General features: G+C 38.5%; 1 protein-coding gene across 4 annotated transcripts in view; it reads left to right on the top strand.

The window, feature by feature from the left end:
* The window catches only part of LOC114468808 (shisa family member 6), a 102,957-nt gene that overhangs the window by 19,442 nt on the left and 57,579 nt on the right, over window positions 1–25,936 (top strand). For all 4 annotated transcript variants that reach the window (XM_028455902.1, XM_028455901.1, XM_028455900.1 and 1 more), the window contains exons 4-5: window positions 9,017–9,112; window positions 9,409–9,477. In XM_028455902.1, the coding sequence (XP_028311703.1) occupies window positions 9,017–9,112; window positions 9,409–9,477 (165 nt within the window). The remainder of the gene's footprint in view (window positions 1–9,016; window positions 9,113–9,408; window positions 9,478–25,936) is intronic.

Genomic DNA, 25,936 nt, shown 5'->3' with positions numbered 1-25,936 from the left:
ACATGACTTTGTTGTAATTTGCGCTATTTAAATAAAGTTGATTTGAGTAGTTCCTGTAACGGAATGAAGAGAATTATTCCGCAGGAAGCAAAGCCTGTTATGTCATCAATTATTTATGTCATTACCACATTCTAAAGCCAAAAAGTGCCGATAATATTGTACATCACTAATAAAAAGACCTAATGGACCCAGCAGCTTCCTCTGAGGATGAAATGCAGTTGGATCTGCAGACCTGAACCTACAACTGATGGACTTTCCTTCTGAAGTCGTTCCTTTGAACACGTTGTTATTTAATGCATTGAGACGCAGACATGGAGGAAGAAAGGAGAGGCAGTTTGATGGAGCTCCTCCCCGGGGTTTGGAGTTCACGCTCCAGTGGTGCTGCACTCTTTAATTCCACTTTTTTCTGATTGACAGCACAATTGAACGTTACAACAGTGTTACAAGGCTCCTTGTCGTGCCTCTTTGTGTTCCTTCTGCCGTCTCAATTACAGCGGTGCAGAGCAATCAGTGCTGCGGTGCAAAGTGCATTAAAGATCTTTACCGAGGGGAAATCCATCCCAGCTTTACCTGAGCTTCACCGCATTGAACCACTTCACCTCACCCTCCAAACTCTCAAATGTTAGTACTTTTATTAATAGCACGAAATGCATTGAACTCAGTACGAATAGAAACGTTCTGCACCAGATTTACAGCTGATCTCCATCTGCATTCATGACGCACAACAGAAACTACAGTGAGAGGTTTTATTATAAAGAGAAGGTGACAAACACTAAAAACCATGACATTCAGGAATTCAGTCACAGTGCACGGCCTGTAAAGGGAACTGAACTATGAAATAAACAATTTCATATTCCACAATGCATAACGCACTCCATCTGCATTATGTTGCACATTTTATTTTCACACTCATTCTTTTTTAAATTAAAGTATCAATAAGATACATTTCTAACCCTTTCATATCCACTTGATCACCTAATAATCCTGTTCTTGGAAGGAGACAAAGCTCTATCTATCTCTTCTCAAATGGGGGTACATGTACCCCCAGCCAGGATACAGGAGCATTTTGCAGTGTTTATTCAGAAAGATTTAACAATTAATTTAAAAAGAAAATCAGCAAATGCTCCAAGTTCCTTTTAGGTGATTTTTATGGACAAATTAACTACAAACTGACTGTACCATTGCTCAATAAAATACTATATTTAGTAGTGATTTATTGAAACAGGAGTATTTTATGCTGGAGGCAGATTTATCACACTTCTGACAACAGAAGACATTAATTGGCTACATTTTATATTGGAGACAGTATGAACTTATTGAAGTATTCATAGAAAAGTGTTTTTTTTTTTTTTTTTTTTTTTAAGAAAATTTAATTCCACTCCTCATTTTGAATTTGTAGATTAAGCACGCTGTTCCACAAATGACAAAGAATATGAAATTATGGAGAGGGTACCTGGGGTACACGAGACAAAAAAGTTTGAGAAACACTGTTCTATCTCACTGAGTTAATTAGCATGAAATGACTCTTTAGTACATTGTGTTTAAAAGTTTTTGTAGGAATGCATTAGTCAATAAATCAATAAGTCAAACACAATAATAATCCACAACTATTTAACGATGTAATATCAAAAGTCACTGAGTTAATTAGCAGATTGAAATGTCACCTGTAGCTTCACTAATTAACTAAGCCAGTCACCTGTGTGCCAGACAGCAGCTGTTAGCGTTTAAAGGCAGATTTCAAAAACTTGAAAAAGATTAAAAAAAATTGCATCTAGACTGCGTGGTAGGGATGTAACAATTAATCGTAAGGCAGTTAGAAATCAATTCATAGGTATCACGGTTTATTGATTTTCTGAAAATTGAATCGCAGTACTTTTTTTATCCATCTCTTGTCCAAATGCTGAGGCGGCGGGCGGAATCTGCTACTACTTTCTTTCTGACCGCCTTCTACTCTTAAACATGTTCATAAATGATTCTTTACCCCTTTAGCACCGAAAGAATATCTGTAATATTACTGCTAGCATAGCTTCTCTTCTTCACTGCACAGAATATCTGCATGGCAACCGACCACTGGGTTACCAGCGCCCTCTGCTGGTCCAAACAAATATCTGACGTAAATACAGTGCAATGACTGGTTTTTTTTTTTGTTTTGTTTTTTTAAAGTCCAATTGTTAAGGCACAAAATACATTTTCAGTTGCACTTTTAAAAAGAAAAATAACTATTATGTAGTTTTGCATTGTTTACTATAGAACCAGAATTTAAATTAATAGGCTTCTTCATTTGTATTATTCCTTTATTTATTTCATTCAAGATATATTTTTAGTGAAATTACATTGTTTTGAATAGTTTATCAAGGGATTCTTTTGACAATGAAAAACAAAATGAAAATAGTACAGTATAGAAATATTATTCAATCATCATTTGTCTACAGTCCCATTTTGTAAAATAAACTGAGAGAATCATATCGTGAACCCAGTATTGTGAATCGAATCGTATCGGGAGTTGAGTGAATCGTTACATCCCTACTGCATGGTGATGTTGGTAATCAATTTTTAACACTGATTGATTGACTCCATAAGTGAAAAAACTGATGCATGGATTGTAATTTTACACATGAGCGTGAAAATCAAAATGTTTTAACAAGAAAAATTCAGTTTTTAGATACAATTCTGGTATAATACAAACATCATCTACAATTACTCTGAAATTGTCATATTTTAATGTACACTGAACATGTATTTAGCACGAATTTGCCATTAAATGTTTACATTATTCTTTACAGTCAAACATTTTAATGCACTGTAGTCTGAATTTGAGATAAATCCTAAATCTGTGTGGATTGTTTGTGTAAAACAGTGTGAAAATGAACTTTGGACAGTTTGGTGTGAATTGATCCTCATTTGTGGGTTTAATGTTTTACAGTTTTTGATAAAAACAGAGTAATTGACTTCATTATTTGCAATAGGTTTAATATACTAAAGTTTCTCCAGTATTGGGGCTACATTTTGGTGAAGGTTGCAAGTCTGTAGCACATTTGGTTGATTTGTTGTGAGTTTTTAAACTTTACACATTTGTTGTAGGATGATTGGCCTGTTTCTGCAGCTGAGGCAAACTGATATGCCAGTTTTTGGTGATTTTTTTTTTTTTTTTTTTTTTTCTCCCCTGCATGGGAATTATGATTTCCTCAGAAGAAGAAGGAAAAAATAACATATTGGCACATCAGACTTTATTTAATCCACCTCAGAGTTTAATAACCAGCAGAATAAATGTTTTCCAAAGCAATCCTCCTAAAGAGTCGACCTTATTTCAGGTTTAACTTTGACTTTATTCACGAGTAAAGACCCTGATTCTTAAGGTTTCGACCCAGTTTTATCCAAACCTGGCAACCCGTAATGGGTGAAGAACACAATCTGAGAAAAGTGGGAGCTGTTATTCAAACAGAAGAACTGAGAACCTCTAAACCTTTGACACATATTCAACTCAGTTCATCTATTATATTACACTAAAACACTTCTGCCATATTGACCCCCCATTGGTCCATGTGTGGATCTGCTGCTGTGCGTTAAATTATTCCAACGTGCTTATGAGGCACACATATAGAAAATCAATCCTAACCTTTTCTCTCTTTTTTTTCTATCATTGAAGTAAAATGTTAAAGTACAAACCTGATCAAATCTGATTATTGTGCCTTTAAGGGTGTTTGCGATGACACCGTTGTACATTTTGTATGCAGATGGAGTAGACGTGGCCTGAGTAGCACATAATTTATTTATTCATATTCACATAAACAAACATAGACGATGAGGAGGAAAAAACGAAACGCCTGAGGAGCAGCTATTGATTGTTTTTATCAACTCAATTCATCCACCTCATTATAAAAAGTATATTAAACATGTTCATCAAAACAAATTCTGGAAAGATGGGATATTGCTGTATTGTTTCCCTGCAATGTGAAAATGGCATTTATAAACATCAATTTTTCACTTATGTAACCAAAATAATCATTGTTAAAACAAATGACCAACATCTCCATGCTGTCTAGATGCAATTTGTGGATTTTTGTCTTAATAATTTAGTTTTTGACAGCTCTCATTAAAGGTGCAGTCTGCAACGCTCAGATCCCTCTCCCCCCCTCCCTCACCCGCTGCTCTCTTGCCCTGTCTCCAAACTTCCCAAAGTTCCTACCTCAGAGGAGCTAACAAGCTAACGTTAGTCCGACAGCAACATCACAGTAATATAACATGCTCTGTTAAAAGCATATTACTGCAGCGCTTCTCTCTCTCTATGTGCACACACCTCAGCAGCAGCAGCAGCAACAACACGTGTCACTTACAGGAGCCCAAATGGAGGCTGAACAACACATGCACCACAGAGTTCTAGTGTAACAATTACAAATTAAACATAATGTAAATCAAGCAGCAGTAATTACCTTTCATGCAGATGGTCATTATGATGGGCAGTGGCCACCAGCTTGTGTTTTTTCATAAAAATATAAAAAGAAAGTACTAAGTTTCTGCATTTATTTGTTGTTCTAGGCATATACCTCAGTTAAGTTGCACTAAAGTCAAAATTGGTTTAAAAGCCACAGGCAGATCGTATGTTACTTTTTATTTTAAGTTGATGGCACATGGCATGTTAAAGCCAATGGTTTGAGTGCCAATAAAATATATTTCATACGTAATGTTCTTGTGAAGGTGTACATATGTACAGATGAGTTGTTTCTTAAGTCATATATAATAAAAAAAAAGAAAATTCATAATAATCGCCTGTTGTTTTAAATTTGGGATGTATCGCATCGTGAACTAATGTATCGGGATATGAATTGTATCGCCAGATGCCAGGCAATACACACCCCTTGTAGAAACTATAGGATTTGTTACTACGGTAAATATTTGTTGTAGATATTTTATAAAATGAAGAAGCCAATTCTAAAGTGACAATATTTCTTTTCAAATATGTAAAAAAACACATTGTGGCTTTCTGGCACTGGCAAAACTAAAACAGAACAACAAAATTACATGTCAATGTATTTCATTTTTAGACATGGACCAAAAAAAGAAGAATAACAACAAAGTGCACAATTCCAACCTGAGCATAGAGTTTTGAGCACGAGCGGTAAGAAACAAAGATGCAACATTTCAATGTAAACAAGTTACACACCTATAACCAAACCATGTAACAATAACTTTATAATGATGACCCCTGGTGGTCATTATCTTTACATCTTGTCTAATCAATGCTTAACACAAAGTGACAAAAAAAATTAAGAGAAAATACATACATATCATACATGCCTGTGCATTTTGCATTTTTTATTCATCATCACTGTCCTCTGTCTTTTTGGAGGCAGAATTTGTCCAAATGGCTCGTCCTCTCATCCCTTTTTCTTGAACCACACAGTGTCTGTTTTATGTCAGTTATAATCTAATAATGTGTCTTACATATAATAAGATATGGGTTTTAGATTATTTATTTAAAATTGTTCAAGGCACCGTGAGCGCCCGGGTGTGCGTGTCCCTTTAAATGTTGTCACCGCAAGGAATTGTGGGTCAGCATTATCTGGTCTCCTTTGGTAAAGGAAGCATCAGTGTTTCCTAGGCTAAGGGACGTAAAAATGAGCCTCTTTTACTGAGCTTAAAGAGAACTCGGACGTTCTTTGTCACGGCCATCACTTTCGAGGGTGAAGGAATAAGTGGATAGGAAAGGAAATAGGAGGGACTATTCGGACTCAGCCTTGGTTTCGCCGGCAGCTTCAGCATTCACGTTGTTTTTTTAAGTGGAGCTTCGAGACGCTGGCATGTGTGTAATGCCACCAACATATTCCAAGTCTCGCAATACCCGATTCATGCCTCTACAACCGATTAATCTAAGTATTTATGTCTAATTCCTATCGATTGAGGAGGCTACTGTCGATGCAGCCGTATCTCTCACTTGTTGTAATATCCGGTCGCATCGATTTATTGTTTACAACCTTGTGTACGACCTACCAGTAAAAAGATCAGTAGGGGTCAAAGTTCCTGACTTCCCAAAATTAAAAATAAATAAATCCCTATAACTTGGCCATAAATTGAGATCCAGTGCTCAGACTGGTACCATTGAACAACATTTCCTTTCAATGTGTGACCTTTCAGGTGACCCCAATTTGTTTACAGGTGACTCCACAAGGGATCACAACCCCAAGGTTGAAAAAAACTGCTTTAAACACTACCAGCTGCTGTCTCGCGCACAGCTAACTGGCTTAGTAAATTAGTGATTAGCACATTTCCATGTGCTAATTAACTTAGTAACATTGAGCGTCGTCTCTTGTGCCAGAAATTGTGAGTTCAAGTCTCAACTGATGTAAAATTCACATCAGAATGCAACTTTTTTTTTCATTTTCTTACAATCTTGTTGCTCAGAATTGCCTAATTTTGCCTGAAATTGCCTAGCCTCAAACATTGCTTCATGCGCAACAGCTATTTTCTCCTTGGTGCTTGATTTTTAATTAAGTTTACTGACCCAGCATACTATAATTTCATGTAATTTAAATTTTCTGACCTATTAATAATTGTAGTATAATTTCATGTAATTTAAATTTTCTGACCTATTAATAATTGTAGTATCTGGGTTTGTGGAACTGATGGTGTTATGTCCAGGAATAATGTTCAGATTGTTTAGTAGAGGTTACCAGTGACTTATGGTTTGCCTCTTTTACCTCTTTACTTTTTTTAATTGAATAATTGTAATTAGATTTTAAAGGCTACTGTACGTCTGATTCATACCTCTTTTTTTGTTCATCTATAATTTTCTCGTTGCCCTTCATATCCTGACAGACTTATTTACTGTAATCCTCAAGGTTATCGAGCCAGCTCAAGGATTTCTACTCTGTAAATGTTATGTTTTCTTTGCATGATTATTAATAAACGTTAATGTCGTCGCAGAGCTAGCGTGTGTCAGTTAGCGGCCGTTGGTTTGGGCCATATTTGCCCTTTTCATCAGTGTTTCTCGGAAACCACCAGAAAACGACAGCGTTTACGGCTCACTTTTAAAGGCTCACCTGCTTCAACATTCACTACTTTTAGAGTGAAATCAATAATTTTCAATAAACCAACTTGAGCCGGTGGATTAGCAGAAGGGAGCGAAGCAAATCCATGTGAAATGACTCTGTTAAGTTCAACCTCGATGAACTTTAAATCGCCGATCGATGAAGAAAAGTCCAAACACTGTTGACCTTTTGGGATGTCAGCACAGACTCTTTCCAATCAAATACACACACAGAGTTTTACTTTACCAACTCTTTCAGCTGCACATAATCGTCTCCATTACGTTGATCCTTCAGGTTATCAAGCAAAGACATTTCAGGCGCGCAATGGCCCTCAATGCACTACTAATCAAGCCAATAAATGCTTGGATTTGATGGTCGGGGTGTGTAATAAAGTTATGAGCGATGTCCGACAGCCTGAAGCTGAAAAACATTCACAATAACTACAAAACAAGATTACAAGCATTAGTTTCACTTTAAAAACGAGCAATACGTTATGTTAATAATATTGGATATTTGGACCACACCGAGCCACTAGTCACTATATAAAATTACTTACATTAGCAGAAATTGTAGCTTTTCAAACAAGCCAAATAGCATTTAAAGCACAACTAAAACTTCTCATGTAAGCTCTGAGAGAACAATCCTTGAAAAGTGTTTTCTACGTTGTTTGAAGTGTTTAATCAAATTAGACTAAATACATCTGCGATAAAATTGTTAAAACAGTTTCAATGTAATTACATGAACTGACTTTAGCTCTAAGGGAAACTAAGCTACGTAGATGAGTGGGTGCAACAGGAAGTGAACATAGGAAATAATTACAACATCAGTGGACACACATAAAAAACCTCACCCATCTATTTATGTGTATAATCAAAACCAGTTAGCCATGCTGCATTGGCCAATACAAAGTTTGGTAAACCAGTTGGGGTAGGTATTTACAGACGCAACAGAGTGGAAGTGAGAAAATGTAACTTCACCTAATTGTACTTTTCAGAGATAAAAATTAACAGTAAAAACATCATCATTAAATTAACAATAAAATCATGAAAAATCTCTCAACTAAAATGAATTTCACATTGGATGCTAACAGGAAGGTATTTATGAAGTGTGTGCGTGCGTGTGTGTGTGTGTGTGTTTCAAAGTACGGTAATGTAAAAGTGGGAGAGCTGAACAGCTGTTATATTAGGTCAGTGTAGGTGTTCACCATGTTTTTCCTTCACGTGATGCAAAAGATACTCTGGACTAATGAGGTGATTAATTCAGGCCGTGTGACGTTGGTGGCTGAATATAACCCCACCCCCCAGCTGCTTTGTCCAATGGTATTTTGGCTTTATTGTGACGCTTTTCTCTTATTTTTTAGCGTTAGCGTTAGCTCGCTGATTGGAAATCTTTTCCAGTGCCTTACACTGGAACATCAGTTCATCTTATTTCTAGTCAGAAATCCCTCTGAACACTCACTTTATTTGAGGCCTCATTCACCTAAACATCTTTTTTTTCAGATGTTTAAAATAATTCTGGACTTATCTGTGGCTTTTAAATAAATACAAGGATTTCTGTTCTTTTTATTGCCAGAATTTAGTTAAAAAAAAATTGTCAGAATTTTAGATTTCTTCATGTTGTGCTTTGAGTGAGTGGCAGACGTTTTTTTGATTGTCAAATATATTTAAAAGCAAACTAAAATTAAAGAGAGAGAATACTCTTTAACTGTTCAACCTCCTTATGGTTCTTTATGGGCTTGGTCTCGTTTTGGTTTCAGTACATTCTGGTCTTGGGCAAGTCTTATAGTGTGGCTGGCCTGACTAAAACACTACATAAGACAGAAAACTACCCAATCTGACAACATGTTTCCATAAAAACACAGTTTTCCTTCAAACCTCTGAAAAACTAAAACAATGGCCACATTATTTTGTCACGTTCTATATGTAAATAGTCCTGCACGTTGTGCAAAACCTTCTCATGCATTTCAAGAATCTCATTTTGTGTCTCAACAGGACATTACGGGAAGGAAAACCTGCGTGGCGGTGGCCAGGACATGCACAACTTCATCTCCTCCGGCTTCGTCACCCTCGGACGCGGCCACTTGAAAGGTACTTCGTCCTCATTCCGCAGCACAAACAAACGCTGCCGTCACGGCTCCATGCTGTCGCACTCCTGCTGCCAAATAACTGAAGAAAAAAAAAAAACAATCAGTGTGACTTTTGTTTGCAGCTCTGAAAGTTAGACATCATGATGACTTGAAGTGACATCTCTCTCACAGTAACACTTTGTCAGCGCAGAATGGCACAGTGATAGATTTCCTCTCCATTGTCCTGGGAATGTATCCCAGGCTTTGGTGTGGGTGCCTGGACGAGTCGTAAACATGCGCTCTGCTGTGTGTCCACAGCTCAGCACTCCATGGACGACCCGGGCCAGATGTCCTGGCAGGGCGATCTGGACATCCCCATTTCCTACGGTACGTTATTCCCCAAGCTGCACGAGCTGCAGATAAGCAAAGCTTCTCACACACTTCATTCACAGGCTAGACGGCTGCAGTCAGCTGATAACCACATCGCACCATTCTTTACTTTTCTTTTAAAGCTGTGGATGAATGTCTGCCTTTTGTTGGTTAGGGGTAGACTGTGTTTGCAGATAAACTGTTGGAGCGTTACGTTTGCAAGGTATGTTGGATTAATTCCAAGAAAGGCATGTGGTCACCCTGTGTAGGAACAGGCAGGCATGTCTCACCTGTGGGGAATGCGACGCCCGCACTTTCATAAAAACAAAATTTATCCCCCTCACTTAGTACAGAGGGAATCTTTGTTGGAAAGACATTGGTCCAGTTCTATTGATTGAATGGTGTTCAAGCCAATCACAACCAGCCATTTGACGAAGCCGCTGTTTCGAGAAGGTAAACAAAGAGTTAACAGCGACAGAGTAAAATGACGAACGAGTAAGGGGTGGCAAAAAATGGTCCAAAAGTGGCAAAAGAATGAAAAGTGACTAAAGTAGGCCAAAATCAGTCAAGAAAGGCAACAAATTGACAAAAACGTAGAACCAGGTGGTATGTAATGGCAAAACGTAGCTTAAGTGAGCAAAATGTGGCAAACAATATTGGAAAAAAGCAAGAATGTGGAACAAAACGAGGCAAAATGTAGTGAAAAGGGTACAAAATGTTATTTATTGGGCAAAAGGTAGTTTATTTGGATGAAAAAGGGCAACAATTGGATAAAAGTGTCACAAAGAACTTGCAAAAATTAAAAAAAAAGTGTCACATTTTTGGAGAGGAACCAAAAATGGGACAAAGGAAGTTGTGAAATGGCCAAAGAAAAAGGGATTAAAAAGTTTACTTCTTTTAAGGTTTTCTGGTTGAATAATAATTAAAATTAAGACATAAAAAGCCACATGTTGAGTATCACTGACATGATAACAGCTTTATCATGGTTTTAGTAAATTATTTTAATACACTAAATTGGGAGTTGACGGTTGCCCCACCCTTAGAACCACCCTCACTTTTAAAATCACTGCTTCACCCATGGGAACAGAGGAGTTTAAAGCTACGTTCACACTGCAGGAAAATCTGACCCAAATGCGATCTTTTTTTTTTTTTTTTCGTATGTGACCTGTATCTGATCTGTTAAAGACAGTGTGAACAGCACAATAACTTTTATTTTTTTTCAAATCTGACCCAGGTCACTTTAATATGTGGTAGGGGTGTACATTGCAATGAATCTGACGATTTGATACGATTCACTCCTTGTTTGTCATGAAACAATATATCCAGATACTAAACAGTACGACATACATTGGGATATATTTAAACTTTTCAATAAAAACAGGCTTTATCTGATGAAACTGAACAGCTTTAAACTCGATGACAGAAAGTGAGTTTTGGTCTTTAATTTAGAAACAAATGCAGTTATTTATTGACTTGCAATGTGTCGCATGGGGTTTGGTTGGAGTTCTGGTTCCACTGGTTTTCCTGTTCCATTGTAGTGTTAATAAGCCTGATGGTGGTGACAATGATGATCTAAAACTCTGAGTGTGTTTGTCTGTTTGCTTGCTTTGCACAGCCAAGAGAACAGTACAAACAGTTCAGATTCAGATGCACGTCAGTCCTGACAAGCTGCTAAACAAAGATCTGAGTGCAGTGTGTGTGTGTGTGTGTGCAGTGTGTGTTTATTGCCCATGTGGTGCAGTGATGACATGTTTGGGTTGTGCTTTCTGTGGGTAATAAATGTGAATGGTGGGCTCACTCACGCAGTAAGTGTCTCCATATAGCTGGTGATGCTCTCCTGCAGTGAAAGGGTGAAGTAATGACTTCTGCGCTCGCTGGGTTCATTTTGACATGATTGAGCAGCTGCTACACGGCTTCAGTCGGAATATTGTTCCTAAAACTGAACTGGTCACATGACTGTTGTTCAGTGTTGGTTCACATGTGGACAGCAGCTATCAGAGGTGAAAGTAATGGATTACAATTACTCGCGTTACTGTAATTGAGTTGCTTTTGTGGATACTTGTACTTTTCTTTTTTAGTATATTTCTAAAATAGTCATTTTACTTGTACTTAAGTACGTTTTAAAAGAAGTAAAGTAATTAGTTACATTTCTACACTCAACTCTTACTGACTAAATTATTTTTTGTTTTGTTTTAAAATGAACAGAAATTGTGAAACTACAAAAAATTAAATGACCAGACAATCACATCATATCATAGACAACCAATCAGATTAAACGTAATGCACGGCGCCAAAACAGCATTGATTGGAGGTTATTTTCTCAGTTTTAGAGTTCATAAATGTAGCTATACTTAAAGCCTGTGAATTTTTTTTCATCAATTTTGAACTTTCATTTATTAATGTTCATTTATTTAAAAAAACAATTGTACATTTTGGCAAACCTTTTATTTTATATAGATGGCTTTGTTGAAAAGAAATTAAGTTACAATTGAGCGATTGGCAAGAATAAATGAGGGTGGTGAAAGTAACTAGTAACTTTTACTTTGACTACTATTTAATTGAGCTACTTTTAACTTGTACTCGTGTATTTTATGTATGACTTGAGCACAATTTCAATCAAGTAACAGTACTTACTTGAGTATCAATCAATCAATCTTTATTTGTATAGCGCCAAATCATAACCAATGGTATCTCAAGACACTTTACAGTAGAGCAGTCTTAAGGACGGACTCTTCATTTTATGGATACACACATATGCATATATACGTATATACACATACATATGTATCCCACACCCAACATGAATTCATCATGGCGGCAAGGAAAACCTTCTGTTAAGCAGCAGGAACCTTGTGTGGATCCCATTCCTATGATGAACAGCCATCCACGTTATGCTGTGTTGGGTGTGTGCAGAGGAAAGGGTGGAGACAGAGTTGTTGAGACTCTGTAACTCCACACTGAGGATCCCACGGACCTGCAAGACAAAAGCCAGAAGGAGTACAGGAGCAAACACACAAGGGAAGAAGCAGACATAGAGGGAGTGTTTGAGAGAGGAATGGGACCCTCTCTGGTCCCTCTCTAACCTAAATGACCTCTCTCTTAACGCCCTCTCCAACCTCTCTCCAACCGAGCATGCCAGACCCCCCCACCGGCAGTCTATGCCTATTGCATCTTAACTATGAGCTATGAGCTGGTTCCTAACTAAAAGCTTTACCAAAGAGGAATGTTTTGAGCCTAACCTTAAAGGTAGAGAGGGTGTCTGCCCCCCGAACCGTGGTTGGTAGATGGTTCCAGAGAAGTGGGGCCTGATAACTGAAAGCTCTTCCTCCTATACTCCTATATACTCCTATATACTGTAGGATGTATCAGTGCTCTTTACACCTCTGACAGGTATGATGCTGCAGAAAAATGTGCAGCTTATAATATTTTCCCAGTTTGAGATACTGGTTTTATTATAGATCCGCTGTAAAGTGAACGCAACATGATTCTCTTTGCATTTCTTTATCTGCAAACCATGGTGGCGTTGTGTTGCAGAGTTTCTCTGGTCACAAAGAGGACTGCATGTTCTCCTTCTGGTTGTCGGGTCACTAAACTATGGCTGTGTTTGAAATCCTCAAAATTACGTACTGTAGGGAGAACAGAGGTAATTATTATTTAAAAATATTAATGAGTAATATTAATGTTGGATCATGCCAGGAGTGCTATATAGAATTGAGTTAAAGTGTGCCAGATGACTTATTATTTTTCATTCATTGTTACAGTTCCTGTTCAGTGGGTTCTTGGCATTAGAATACAGGTCTAATAAGAATCGTAATGTTAATAAAAAACACAGCGGTTTACAATATGTACATTTTATTTTACAGGTATTTCTATTGACATAAAATACAAGCATGATGATAAATAGTAGGTAGTATCACAATTATGCACAAATTAATTTGACTCACTGGTATCCACATTATATATTTATTACAAAGCTATAAAAAGTTACTTAGTTATAAAAAAAAAAGAATAAAAATAACCATAGTTGGTCATAGCTGGATTGGCCTAGGGCCAACTTCCTGACTGGGGAGAATGACTATCATTTCTCAAAAATCTGCATAACTGCAAACTGGAAAACTTTCTGACTGTTCTGAACTGAAGACAAGAGTTGAACTGGAAACAAAAAACAGAAAAATGGAAGACAATGCAATTAATAGGCATTTCACGATGTTATCTGATTGGCTAAACACACGTTTGCAGTGTAGGTGGAGTGTAACCTGATTGGTTAAACACAGGAGGCGGAGTTTTAACTTTACTGTGAAGAGACAAAATGGCGTCTGGGGTGTGTCTATGTACTATGTGCTTTCAAAGACTCATGAACACAAAATGGTGGAAAAGAATGTGGAGGTGTCATGAAGCACATGTTGAGAAGAAAGACTCTAAAAGCCAGATTCACAAAGATCTGAAATAAAAGGTTGTAATTCATTTGCTTCCCTAAATCCTTTAGTGACGCAGTTTCCTCACCTGCTGCGCAGAATTCACTAAGATCGCAGCAATCATTAGTGCACGAGCAGAACTGGTGCTGACCGCCCCTTTTTAAATGAGCGCTTTGCTCGTTTAATGTGGAGACGACAGTGCGCACAAGGAAGTTAAGTTTGCGTACAGCAAACCTCTTTTTCTCTCTCTCGCTCTCTCTCTCTCTCACACACACACAAACATACACACACACACAACTGGAGCCTTTTTTAAATTTACGCTGTGTTTTCTGTCCACATTTACGGCAGCGATGATGTCTGCGTATGTGTTTGCACCTCCTCAGTCGTGGTATTTTCTGGTACTAAAACTATTACCGCAAACAGTTCCAGATTTCATGAATCGCATTGCTCCCCCCTGCATAAATTTATTTGCTTTTCCTCCTCCCATGTTTTTGCTCCGCCTGGGAGATCCGCCTACTGTGCATATTCATTAGGGGGAAATGCGCTAAATGGAATGAGGGCGCATTGGGAAGTACAGCGACGGTGCACTCCTGATTCCCTGGGCTTTGTACTCCTTATTAGCGAGTGGAGTAACGTTTGCACGTTTTAATACCACAAACCTTTAGTGAATCCGCCCCTAAAGTTTTAACTACTATAAACATTTTGAAACCTTAGTATATGATTTAGATTGTATTACTGTAATTTTTGGAAATGAATTTCAAATAATTATAGTCTTAGCATTTAATTTAAGGTAATGCTAACTTTACACTTTAATACAAAAAGACATAAAAGAAGAAACGCTTAAATCACAACAAATATGAATGGTTTCAAAACATTTTCCCTGGAAAAGTTTTAAGTTAGTGATTAAACATTTATCAGATAAAGACACACAAAAGAAACACTTTTTCTGGAAATGAAAACACTGTTAAAAGTTGAGAATCGTATATCTTGAATTAGTATAAACACATCAGATGGTGTCGTGTTTTATTTGTTTTATTTTTCTGAATTTGCCGACTCATTTTGGTTGAAACTGGTCTTTGAGTCTAGTTCTCCTTAAATCCCATTCCTTTGTCTCTTGGAATGTGTATGCTTATCCTGTGAAGGGGGCGGGGTGTCTGCAGTCTACTCCGAGGGTTTTGTCCTCTGCTGTGAGGAGTGATAATTTTCTTTTGACCTTTGAATTTTCCTCATTGCAACGATTGTCTTCAAAATAAGAGTGTATTTGTGTGTACCCCTCAGAATGAATGAGTCGGAGGTGAAACTATCCTTCTGTGTGCACTTAGCCTCCATCCCTCTGTCACCTTGTTTATTCCCATCCTCAGGGCTTGTTTACTTCTCTCCTCACTCGCTCCGCCTGTGGCATCCACTGATGTGCATCCTGCTTGATTACATTTTCATGAGTTGTTCCCTGTTTTCCTCCTTAGGGAATTGCAACCCCCCTTCCCTTCTCCACCCACTCCTATTCCATCCCAATCCACTTAAGGTGACCTTGTCTTACTGGGCCGTGGTGGTACTGCTGCAGTGCACCCACCTCTTCGCTCAAATCCCCCCCGGCCCATCAGCGTGTCTTTGCTGGGCTTCTTCTGAAACGACTCTTCACGTGTGGCTGCTCTTGGCACTGAGCCTTAGCTGCTTGTAACGTCAAACTTTGAGCATGTTGATCAATGGAATCATGTAACGTGACATCATCAGCCCCTCTGCGTGCTGCGTATTGATCTCAAGGAATCGAACGACTTTTTCTGGTACAGTTTCAGCTTGGGTTTGATTTCTCCTTTACATCTGAACCCTAGAACATGAGGTGAGCAAATGGATTTACATTGTTTGGTAGCACTTGAAGTTGTATACATAAAGCTGTATACATATTAGTATGAACAAGGTGTCATGAAGGCTGTCATTAAGTGTCGTTCGCTAAATTATGACACCTTTGGAGCTATGTTGGCATTTTTTGGGTTGAGTGGAGGGTTCTAGTGGGGTTAAGGATTAGGGGCAGGGTTGGGGTCAGTTACATTTTTCCAATTACTCATGTTCTATTACCTTTACAGTGACCAACATTTTTTCCAATTACAATTAAATTACAATTATTTTTACCCTCAGAATGTCAATTACAATTACTTTCTCAATTACAAGAAATCACAAATACTGAGTCTGAAACAAGCCCATAAAAGTTAACCTTCCTCTTGTGTTAGCTTTCTGTTAGCATCTCTTATGATAACAGGTCCTAAATCAGCTGTAAAATACACTAAAAACAAATATCTATCTAAATTATTTCCTATTTATTGGTTGCCTTGTTTGGCTTCCTAATCAATGAAAATATTGGTTTTTAATATTTATGGTGTGGGCATCTGTGTTGGTATATCCCTAGATTCAGCAATCATTTTTTTAATTACAATTATAATCACATCCTAATTGTAACTAATTATCAATTACACGATTACAACCAGGGTTGGGGTTAGGGTAACGAACGACACTTAATGACAGCATTCATGACACCTTATTGATGCTAATGACAGGTGTCATGTCTGACAGCGTAATGTCAGCTTTATGTATAAAACTTCCAGTAAAGTGTGACGCATTATTTTTATGACGTTGTTTGTCAGAGTGTCTTGGGTTCCAGAGTAGCTTAAGCATATTCTCATGTTTTAGTCTATAAGGAGTGGATGTTCTCAGGTGATTATCACATGGCATAATTGATGATGTCCCATTATTACTTCACTGTATGTACTAACTGCATCTACAAAAGAAAGTAAGTAAAAATGGTCCTGAAATTTACTATGCTATCTTTCAATCCAGTAGTTGTAGATAAATATCACAAAGTATTAATTTCCAAGGAAATTCATATGGTGATGAAAATATTTTAGTCAGGTGATGATTGTTAACAAATCGAAAAATGCCATTTTTTGTTCCACCTTCACCAGAAATGGTTGGACAAAAAAACAATTTTCCAGTTTCACTGTTTTTTTCAGAATTTTTTTTTTTTTTTTTACATTCCTATTTTTCCAGTAATTTTGGTTAATATATTTAGAAGTTTTTTTTCAGAATTTTGTTTGGCATGGTATCGGTGAAAATGAAAAAAAACACTCTAACTTGTCACATTTTATTATGACATGTTTTTATCATAGTTACATTTTATTGGGTATAATATACCTGGCGATAGTGATTGTTAGTAATCTTAGTGATATTTTTTTAAGGTTAATGCAATAACAAATGCATCTTCTTAGACTGAACTGACTCGTCACCCTGACTCTATGTTAAGCTGAAAGCACAATATGGTTGATTTGGGTGCGAGAACGAACGATGTGCAGAAAGTCTTGAACGTAATCAGTTTTCCATTCAAATGAATAAATGAAAGAGTTGGATTTTCATTAACTTAACTTCAGAAATCTCTGTTTCTTTTATTTATTTATTTTTCTCCCTTCCCTAGATGATCAGTGACGGCGTTGATTTTAAAGATATGAAAGCATAAACTTACAAACAGCGTGGATTAAACTCTATGCTTACATAGTAATACACATGTTTTAAACAGTCATTGGTATATATGCTTCATATTGATGGATAACAATCAACTTCTGCCAATAAAGGAGAATGAGTCCAAACCGAAGATCCCAATAAAATGTTTGTTTTCGGGAAAGTCAGGGTTTAGTTCTAACTTCTCTCTCTGCCAAAGTACGGCTCAGCTGATGATGTTTCAGGCCAATAAAGCGCTGTGTAGTGTCTGCCGCATCCAAACAAAAACCACGCCGTCGGACGGGCAGTAAATGAGTTACACATTGTGTGTTCGGAACGAGGCAGAATCACAGCTCGCACCGGCGACTGGGACACAGTAATTGGTAATACAAATCAAATTTGCGCCGTTGTTATGAGCCTCGTGCACCTGCTGTGCTCTCAGTTTTCACCTCGTGTGGCTGATTAGACTCGGGCTCGAGTGGTTTGAGAAGAAAATGAGCGAGGGTAAAAGTGGAATGTGCGGGGGGATTTCCAGCAGCGAGAGAAGCTTTAGGGTTCGGAAACGACAGAAAAACGACTGTGTGGATGAAGACGTCTCACACACACACACACACACACTGAAGGGGAAAAGTTTGGAGGCAGAATCATCGTTTTAGGGCGGTGGTTCCCATACTTTTCACAGTCCCGTACCCCTTCAGACTTTTAACCTGACGCCATGAACTCCCTACTCTGGCACACTTAAAAAACACAATAATGTAATGTTGTATACATGTGGCCCTACAGTGAAATGTCCCTGAATTCTACCTGTCCTGTTGGCGAATAATACATAGTAAAAAAAACAGACTAATAATCTGTAAGAACCCAATAAAACACCTTATTCAGATTTATGTAAATAATTAGCCTACTGCATTTTCAGTGAGAAACAATCTCCCTTTGTTTTGGAAAAAGAAATATACCAAACATTTGTGGACTAAACGTATAGCACAATACAACATATTGATCACCTTGAAACTGTGAAATACAACTAGTTACACTTTTAATGAGAAGGGTTTGAGAGAATGAACAGAACTCTGTAATGTTTGGCTGAATTTGAGAAAGTCTGAGTTTTAAATCGTTCTCCCTGAAAAGTCTTGTTCAGTCTATTGTTTTCATGTTTGCCTGAACTGAAAATCAAGCACGTTTAACTAGCGCAAAGCAATGTAGCTCTTATCATATGAGATTGTTTTTGTCACCACTAGAGGGCAGTCTTATGCTGCGTTCACACGAAAGCTTCCGCAGGATTGAAAAACGTTTTCCCCATAGTCGCCTCAAATGTGTGTCTAAAGCAGGGGTGCCCAATCCTGGTCCTCGAGGGCCACTATCCAGCATGTTTTAGATGTTTCCCTCTTCCAACACACCTGATTCAAATGATTAGGATCGTTATCAGGCTTCTGCATCAGGTGTGTTGGAAGAGGGAAACATCTAAAACATGCTGGATAGTGACCCTTGAGGACCAGGATTGGGCATCCCTGGTCTAAAGTGAATATAAAAAAACCTTTTCACCATTAACTATGGCGGACTCCTGTAAAATCTATGCCGTGAAAACGCTCAACGCCGGCGTTCCTGGATTCACCAGGTTAACCACCAGCGACACATCCAACTCGGTGAATTTCACAGTTTTCTTCAGGAGCTGTGCCAAATCCTTCTGATCTGGTCCCGATAAAAAAAAAAAAAAAAACTGACGGTGTCGTAGACCTTCAGGTGGTCACACACCGCCTCAATTATTTTCTCCTCCATGCTAAAATGGGTGAAAAGACAGTGTCTGTTTTGACGGCCTTACGAACTCGAAACATTTGCTGGAGTTCAGTATTTTTAACTGAAGCGAATGACGGATGTCACGGAAAATCGTGAGCGTGCATGCCGTGGTCAACGCTCTTGCCTCGCCGATCAAAGAAGAATTTGCTTCCTATTGACTTTATATGTAATCTGGCTGCGCAAACATTTTGCGCCGCGTCCGCCGTGAACACAGCATTACAGAGGCCAATGTGTAATTTGTAGCAATATGGAGGCTCCTGACTACTGCTTCTATTTTTCTAGTTTCCAATGTCGTCACACTGTTTTTAATTTTTATTCACATATCCTCTATGACACTTTGGAAACCTAGGTTTTAGTGCAAACTTCTTTAGTTTTTAAAGAAGCACAAAGCCAGTCTTCAAACCACATGAAGTGACCCCACCATCCTCTGGTTATAGCACCTTCCCATTAACTGGAGGTGACTGTATCTGATATGTTGGTGAGGTGAACCCGACACTCAGAGAATCCCACAGGTCGTCCCAGCTCACTGAGGTCTGGACTCATTCTTCAGCTCCTGACACACGCACACAAAGCCTCTCACACCTCCACTCATCCCAGCGCTGCTAATGAATTATGTACGACGTAAGAGCCACGGAAATCAGATCTGAAGAGCTCCGAAGGTCAACCCGCGCATCTTCCAGAGTCTCTGCCCGACCGCCTTTATCTCAGAGTGGAGATATTTTAAATAGAAGCAGCTGTACCTGTCAGCTGACTCAGAGCGCGGGAAAGTACTCCATGAATTCATGGACCAGGTTGAGCATCCAGAGTGTAGCGTAAACTCAACACTCGCTGCTGTCAGTCGGGAAGGTTTGCTTTAGTGTGACTGAAGAGGGTCGATCCAATTGTTTGAAATAAGGTTTCATTTTCAAGGCTTTATATGGATGTACAATATTTACTAATGATGGGACGATACATTGAGATTATACACCAGTGGTTCTCAAGATCGTTTTGCTCAAGAAGCCCCCAGTTCTCTTACAGTATTTCTGAATCCAAGTACCCACTTTGTCCTGATACAATTTGCTCAGAAAACTATTTAAAAACAACTATAGAGTCTAATGATGGAATGAATGAGTGTTAAAACACATTTTAAAGAATCAAACTTTGTTAATAAGTAGAATAAAACAGTACAGTTTAATCATTTCTTCCACCTGACCAACACTGATTCTTGTATTTTCAGTTCATATTCTAACCAACATAATTTTCATCACTATTATGATTATTATTTTTAACCAAAAATACATATTTTCCACTCTCTCTCTCTCCCTCTCTCTCTCTCTCTCTCTCAAGTACCCCCTAGTGATCGGATACACATACCCTCGTTTGAGAAACACTGTGACAGATGATGTACAGCTCGCCATATGATTCAATAATTTTTGGAAAGGAAAAAAGAATAAAAAATACTTGCAGCTGGAAAAATATTTGGTTTACTCTGGAATTACGTATACATACTTGGATGTATACGTAACCCTAACCCAGGGTTGCTCGGGTGCCTTTGTTGTCCAGTCTGTGGTTTTGGTTGGGTACGGTTTCAGTCACTGAGGTGATGGGTGCCCCTAGTTATAACGGCTCCTAAACCAGCTGTAAAATACACTAAAAATGAATATCTATTATTGCATTTATTTCCTATCTATTGGTTACCTTGTTAGGCTTCCTAATCAATGAAAATATGGATTCTAATATATTTGGTGTGGACGTCTGAGCCTTTTTTGTGTCAGTAAACCACTAGATTTGAATTTTTTAATGATAAAAAATTAGTTATGACCCCAGCAGTAGCGAACACATTTTGGAAAAATCCATGACTAATTTGATGGAAGGAGCAATTTAGTTTGAACATGAAATCATTTAAATAGAAATAAAAACTAGAATAAGACTTGTATTTACCGTAGAAACTGAACCCTGATGCTAATAAAGGTGAAGAATCTGGAATGTGAAACCTGTGTCCATCCACAGCCTGTGGCAGCAGGAAACGCCATCAGCAGCAATACAAAGTGACAAATTAAATGCTGCGGCGACGAGAAAGTGACGTCCGACGTGTAAAACCCTGTTAGGATGCAGATTAGTGTTATCTGTGCTACGGCTGTCAATATCTATTATGAAGGAGGGCAAGGACGGGGCAGAGCTGCACGGTCAGCACAGCCCCTCCACCCAGCACCAATACTCCACAGAGCAGGGCGAGCATTGGTATGCACGGGCCGTGTTTCCATCACCAATCAACGCAGGAGTGAACGCGTCTGAACACACAGGACGAGGCAGCGGTGAGAGAGACGGCGCCGACAGCCGAGGACGACGGAGGACTTTGAGCATCTGAGGAGTGAAGAGCGTTAATGGCTCCGACGTGAAGGACAACGTCCTCGTTTGGAAAACTAATGGCGCTCCACTTCAAAACAGTCGCATTCGCTTCATTTACAACCAGAGGACGTGCACACACGCACACACACAGGTCCCAGATTAGTTTTTGGACCTAAAATCGGGAAAGAAAAAAGCAAGGTTAACTGCCAGGAAAAGCAGAATGATGCACCTACGATCCACACCTCATCATCTCCACTCACTTTAGAGGCGTCTCACACACGCTCCGAGAACATCAAACAATCATCTGGCATTCACAGAGCCGTGACGCCACATGGAGGCTGTCAGCCATGTTTTACTGTTATTTCAAACATTCCTGTGTCGAGTCGGGAAGGGAAACCATTTTATCGTTACTTTACCGTTTGTTCTCTGAGCTTCAAACATGAATCAGTAAATCACGTCTTCCACAACAGAGACGACAAAACAAGGGATTTAGTTTTACTCTGTCATCAAAGATCCATTGATTTAATGAGTTTACAGGTTTTTTATATCCGGGCGAAATCACTTTTCTGGAACATAAAAAAGGAAGATCTCCAATGTAGTATGCATTTTTTGGTTACATGCTGCTCACAGGTCTGATAACTCTAGGTCAGACATGGCCAACTGGCAGCGTGTGGGCCACATGATGACCCTCAGTCTAATTTTGTGGGGCCGCTAAAGTAAATGCAAAAAGTTAGTCCAAAAATACAAAAAATGACAACTACAATACACAAAATTAGTCCAAAAACAGACATAAGTACAACAAAAATAAACATTAGGATAGAAAAATATACAAAAACGATACAAAAATACACAAAAAACTATCAAACTGACTAGAAAATGCACAAAATTACTCGCAAAACACCCAAGACAATTACATAAATACACAAAATGCCATAAATAACTACTTAAACAAAATGGCAACAAATATGTGCTAAATGCACAAGACAACTCCAAAATTACACAAATTGAGAGAAAATTAAACCAAACAACGACAAAAATTATCCTAAAACACACAAAACGACAAAAGCATACTCAATGACAAAAACACAGAGAAATGTATACAAAAATTCACAAAATGACTCCAAAAACACGCACAACAACAAAAGCACAAAAAGAGAGAAAATTACCTCACAGCTCCAAATATCCTCATTTCCACATTTTCTTTTTTTTTTTTTTAAACCACGATTACATGCGCAATCCTAATCTGAACCGGATTAAACTCTGTGAGGTAATAGAGGAACCAACCTAACATAACTGAGTCAAATTTTAATAAGATCAGTCGGTGAACACTGTTGCTGGTTTGCTTTCATTAATATACAACAAACCTTTGTTATTGTGTGATGAATGTTTAATAAAGTGAGTCGTGGCCGACATTTGAAGCTGTGTGATGTTGGAATACAGTGGTCTGATGTGGAAAGCCTGGCAATCTGCAGTTGGAGGGAAACTGAGAGTTTTCACACAGAATATCACTCGCTGGAGGAACAATAAGCTCATCACGGGAACAGAAAACAAATCGGCAGCGGGTGAGTTATAAAGATGTGACTCTCATCTACATCATACCTCCCACTCGCTCCCACTGCTCGGTGCTCCTCGAGAGGAAAATTGCAGGCAACGCCACCAATGGACTGTAATTGTACTAAGAAAAGCGTTGGAGATGAAAGATGCAACGTTTGTGCAGGTTAACGACTCCGGAGGAGTCTCACACTAGCCTGAAATGCTTCATTAGGCAGAGCTGCTGGATGAATGGGAACCAGCCCACAGAGTTCCTGCGACCCCCGAGGAAAACCTGAAAACCTTCATTCATAAATGTGTTTACGAAGCACAGATGGGAACGATGCCAATTTATGACACATTCTGCATCCTCTGCCACTGGGATCACAGCCGTACTCCAGTACTATACTGGTGTAGGACATGGGTTTGACTGGTTTTGGTTTAGAATCCTCCTCCTGCACACAGAGCAGTGAAGCATGGGAATGTGACAACAACCAAGAACCTAAACTAGTCTTACTAAACTAGTCTTGCTAAACTAGTCGTACTACCTAAACTAGTCGTACTACTTAAAAACTCAAAGACTGACTAGTACCACTAGTCAGTGGTAGCTAGGGCGCCGCCCCACCCCTAGTTTGAGGAAGACATAAAAATAATAATGAATTAAAAATACTATGAAACAAATGTATACCTGTATTTAAATAATCTGAATAAATATTATATAGATAGACACAGCTGAACAAAACAACTTTGCTCATCATCGATTGGTGATGTGTTTCCACATTGGGGAACACTAATCTTTACCATTCACTCTGATAAAAAGTTGGTAACAGGCGTGCTGCTGATTGGAGCTGGCAGCTTTCTGACCTATCACAAAGTCTGTATTATGTTGGCAGCTGTTTTGGGACAGTTGCCAGATATTTCTGACGGATTGAGCAGAGCTCTCAACACTCAGACTCATGTGATGAATGATCTCATAAGCAAGCAGGAGGCTGCTTTGGAACGTTTAACAAATTAAACAAATTAAAAACTTAAAAAATAACATTTCAAGAAGTTTGATTATCCAGACACACACTTACTCACTCTATTGTATGTACTACATTTGTTCTTTCTTGCTTATGGGTTCTGTGGCAATACATTTGGTTCATTTGAAAGCAATTGTGACTAATTTTTCTTATTTGTTCAAAGCTGCACAAACCCTGTTTATGGTGTATGTCTATTTTGGAGATGTAGCCCCCCCTGGAGAAAGATGCACCAGCCGCCACTGCTACTAGTAAATAAGAAATGGTCTAGCAGTAGATGATTTTGCTTTATTAGTAAGGTCAACTCTTTCACCAGTGCGCCAAAAAAGAGTTTACGAGTAATACTAGTAATAATAATAATACATCAATTTTATATAGCGCTTTATCATAGACACTCAGTCGCTTTACAGAATTACTCTCAAAAGCTCGCTAGTACTATAGTAGAGGTAAAACAGAGAAAGTTTTAGTCTACAATTAGAATAGAGTGGCTTTATCGATCCCACAATGGGGAAATGTACTGTTATGACAGCTCAGATGAAGAAAAATACAACAGAAGGCTACACACAGAATACCCAAAAGACACCCGAGAAATGGTGCAATGAAGGAGATCAAATATTCCAGTCCAATAATTGAGGCTATGTTCTGTATAAATAGAAAAACTATATAGAATATAGATATACTGTACATTCTTATCTTATCCTAATAATTAATAATGCATTAGATTGTATGTAGCGCTCTATCATAGACACTCAAAGTGCTTTACAGATTTAAAGCATTATTTTTTCACTCCACACTTAATGGTGGTAAACTTCAATTGTACTTAAGAAAGACTTAAGGAAGCGAGGTTACCATAGTGCGCCATCGGCCCCTCCCACCACCACCAACACTCACTCACACACTGCGTGTTACTATGCAATGTGGGTGAAGTGCCCAAGGACACAATGACAGATACCACTGGAGCGACTGTCCCCCACTGTGGCACCTGGAATTCTCAATGGTCTCCCATCCAACTACTCACCAGGCCCAGACCTGCTTAGCTTCAGAGATCTAAGTAGTACTTATTCTAAAGTCCAGCTCTCTGATTGGTTGTAATCTTTTCAAAAATCCAATGGAAAGCCTGAATTTGCTTTATTAGCATACAATGCTTACTTGCAGTACTAGCGATTGTTTTTCATTACGAGTGAAGTGTATGAACCCAAATTGAGCACATGTACTCCTCATGTGATACGAGTAGCTCTAAACTATGGTTAATATCACTGAACATGAACACATGATGAAAGGGAATGTGGCCCCTTGGCCCCTAATGTGAAACATCCAGGGAGACGCTCCGACAGGCTGCAGCCTCTGCTTTAACGCTCATTAGGGCGGATGCCAGCTGGGCGCCTGCAGGAATGCGTGATGGCTTCATTAGGATGTTAACGGGTGTTTGTGTCATTCATCACAGCGTGTTTTATGATCAGCACAACGTTCTGTTGATTTTAATCCTGCAGCACTGAGCTCACTTTGTGTAAGATCAACCTGCTCCCAATGAAAATCATACCAATTGTTGGATGTGCTCTTCGTCAATGTTTCTCAAATGGGGGTACGTGTACCCCTAAGGGTACGCCTACAGGGGTACTTGAAAGAGAGAGAGAGAGTAGAAAATTAACAAATAGTGTCAGTCTTGGTTCCGCACCAGGCGGGAGATGACCGGAAATGATAAAAACTGTAGAAATATATCTATTCAGGAGCCACTAAATCAGTGTTTTTCAACCTTGGGGTCAGGACACCATGTGGAGTCGCCTGAAATTTCTGAAAATGAAAATAGATATTTGATTTTTTTCTTTTTCTCTTTTTTTAAAACACTCTTAAACAACTGTATTTAGATACTTTCACTTTGTGAAATATATATCTAGTTAAACTAAAAAG

Source organism: Gouania willdenowi, chromosome 8 (genome assembly GCF_900634775.1).
Source record: "Gouania willdenowi chromosome 8, fGouWil2.1, whole genome shotgun sequence".
Taxonomy (NCBI): domain Eukaryota; kingdom Metazoa; phylum Chordata; class Actinopteri; order Blenniiformes; family Gobiesocidae; genus Gouania; species Gouania willdenowi.
Note: the sequence above shows the minus strand (reverse complement) of the source record. Positions and strands in the feature narration are given on the sequence as shown.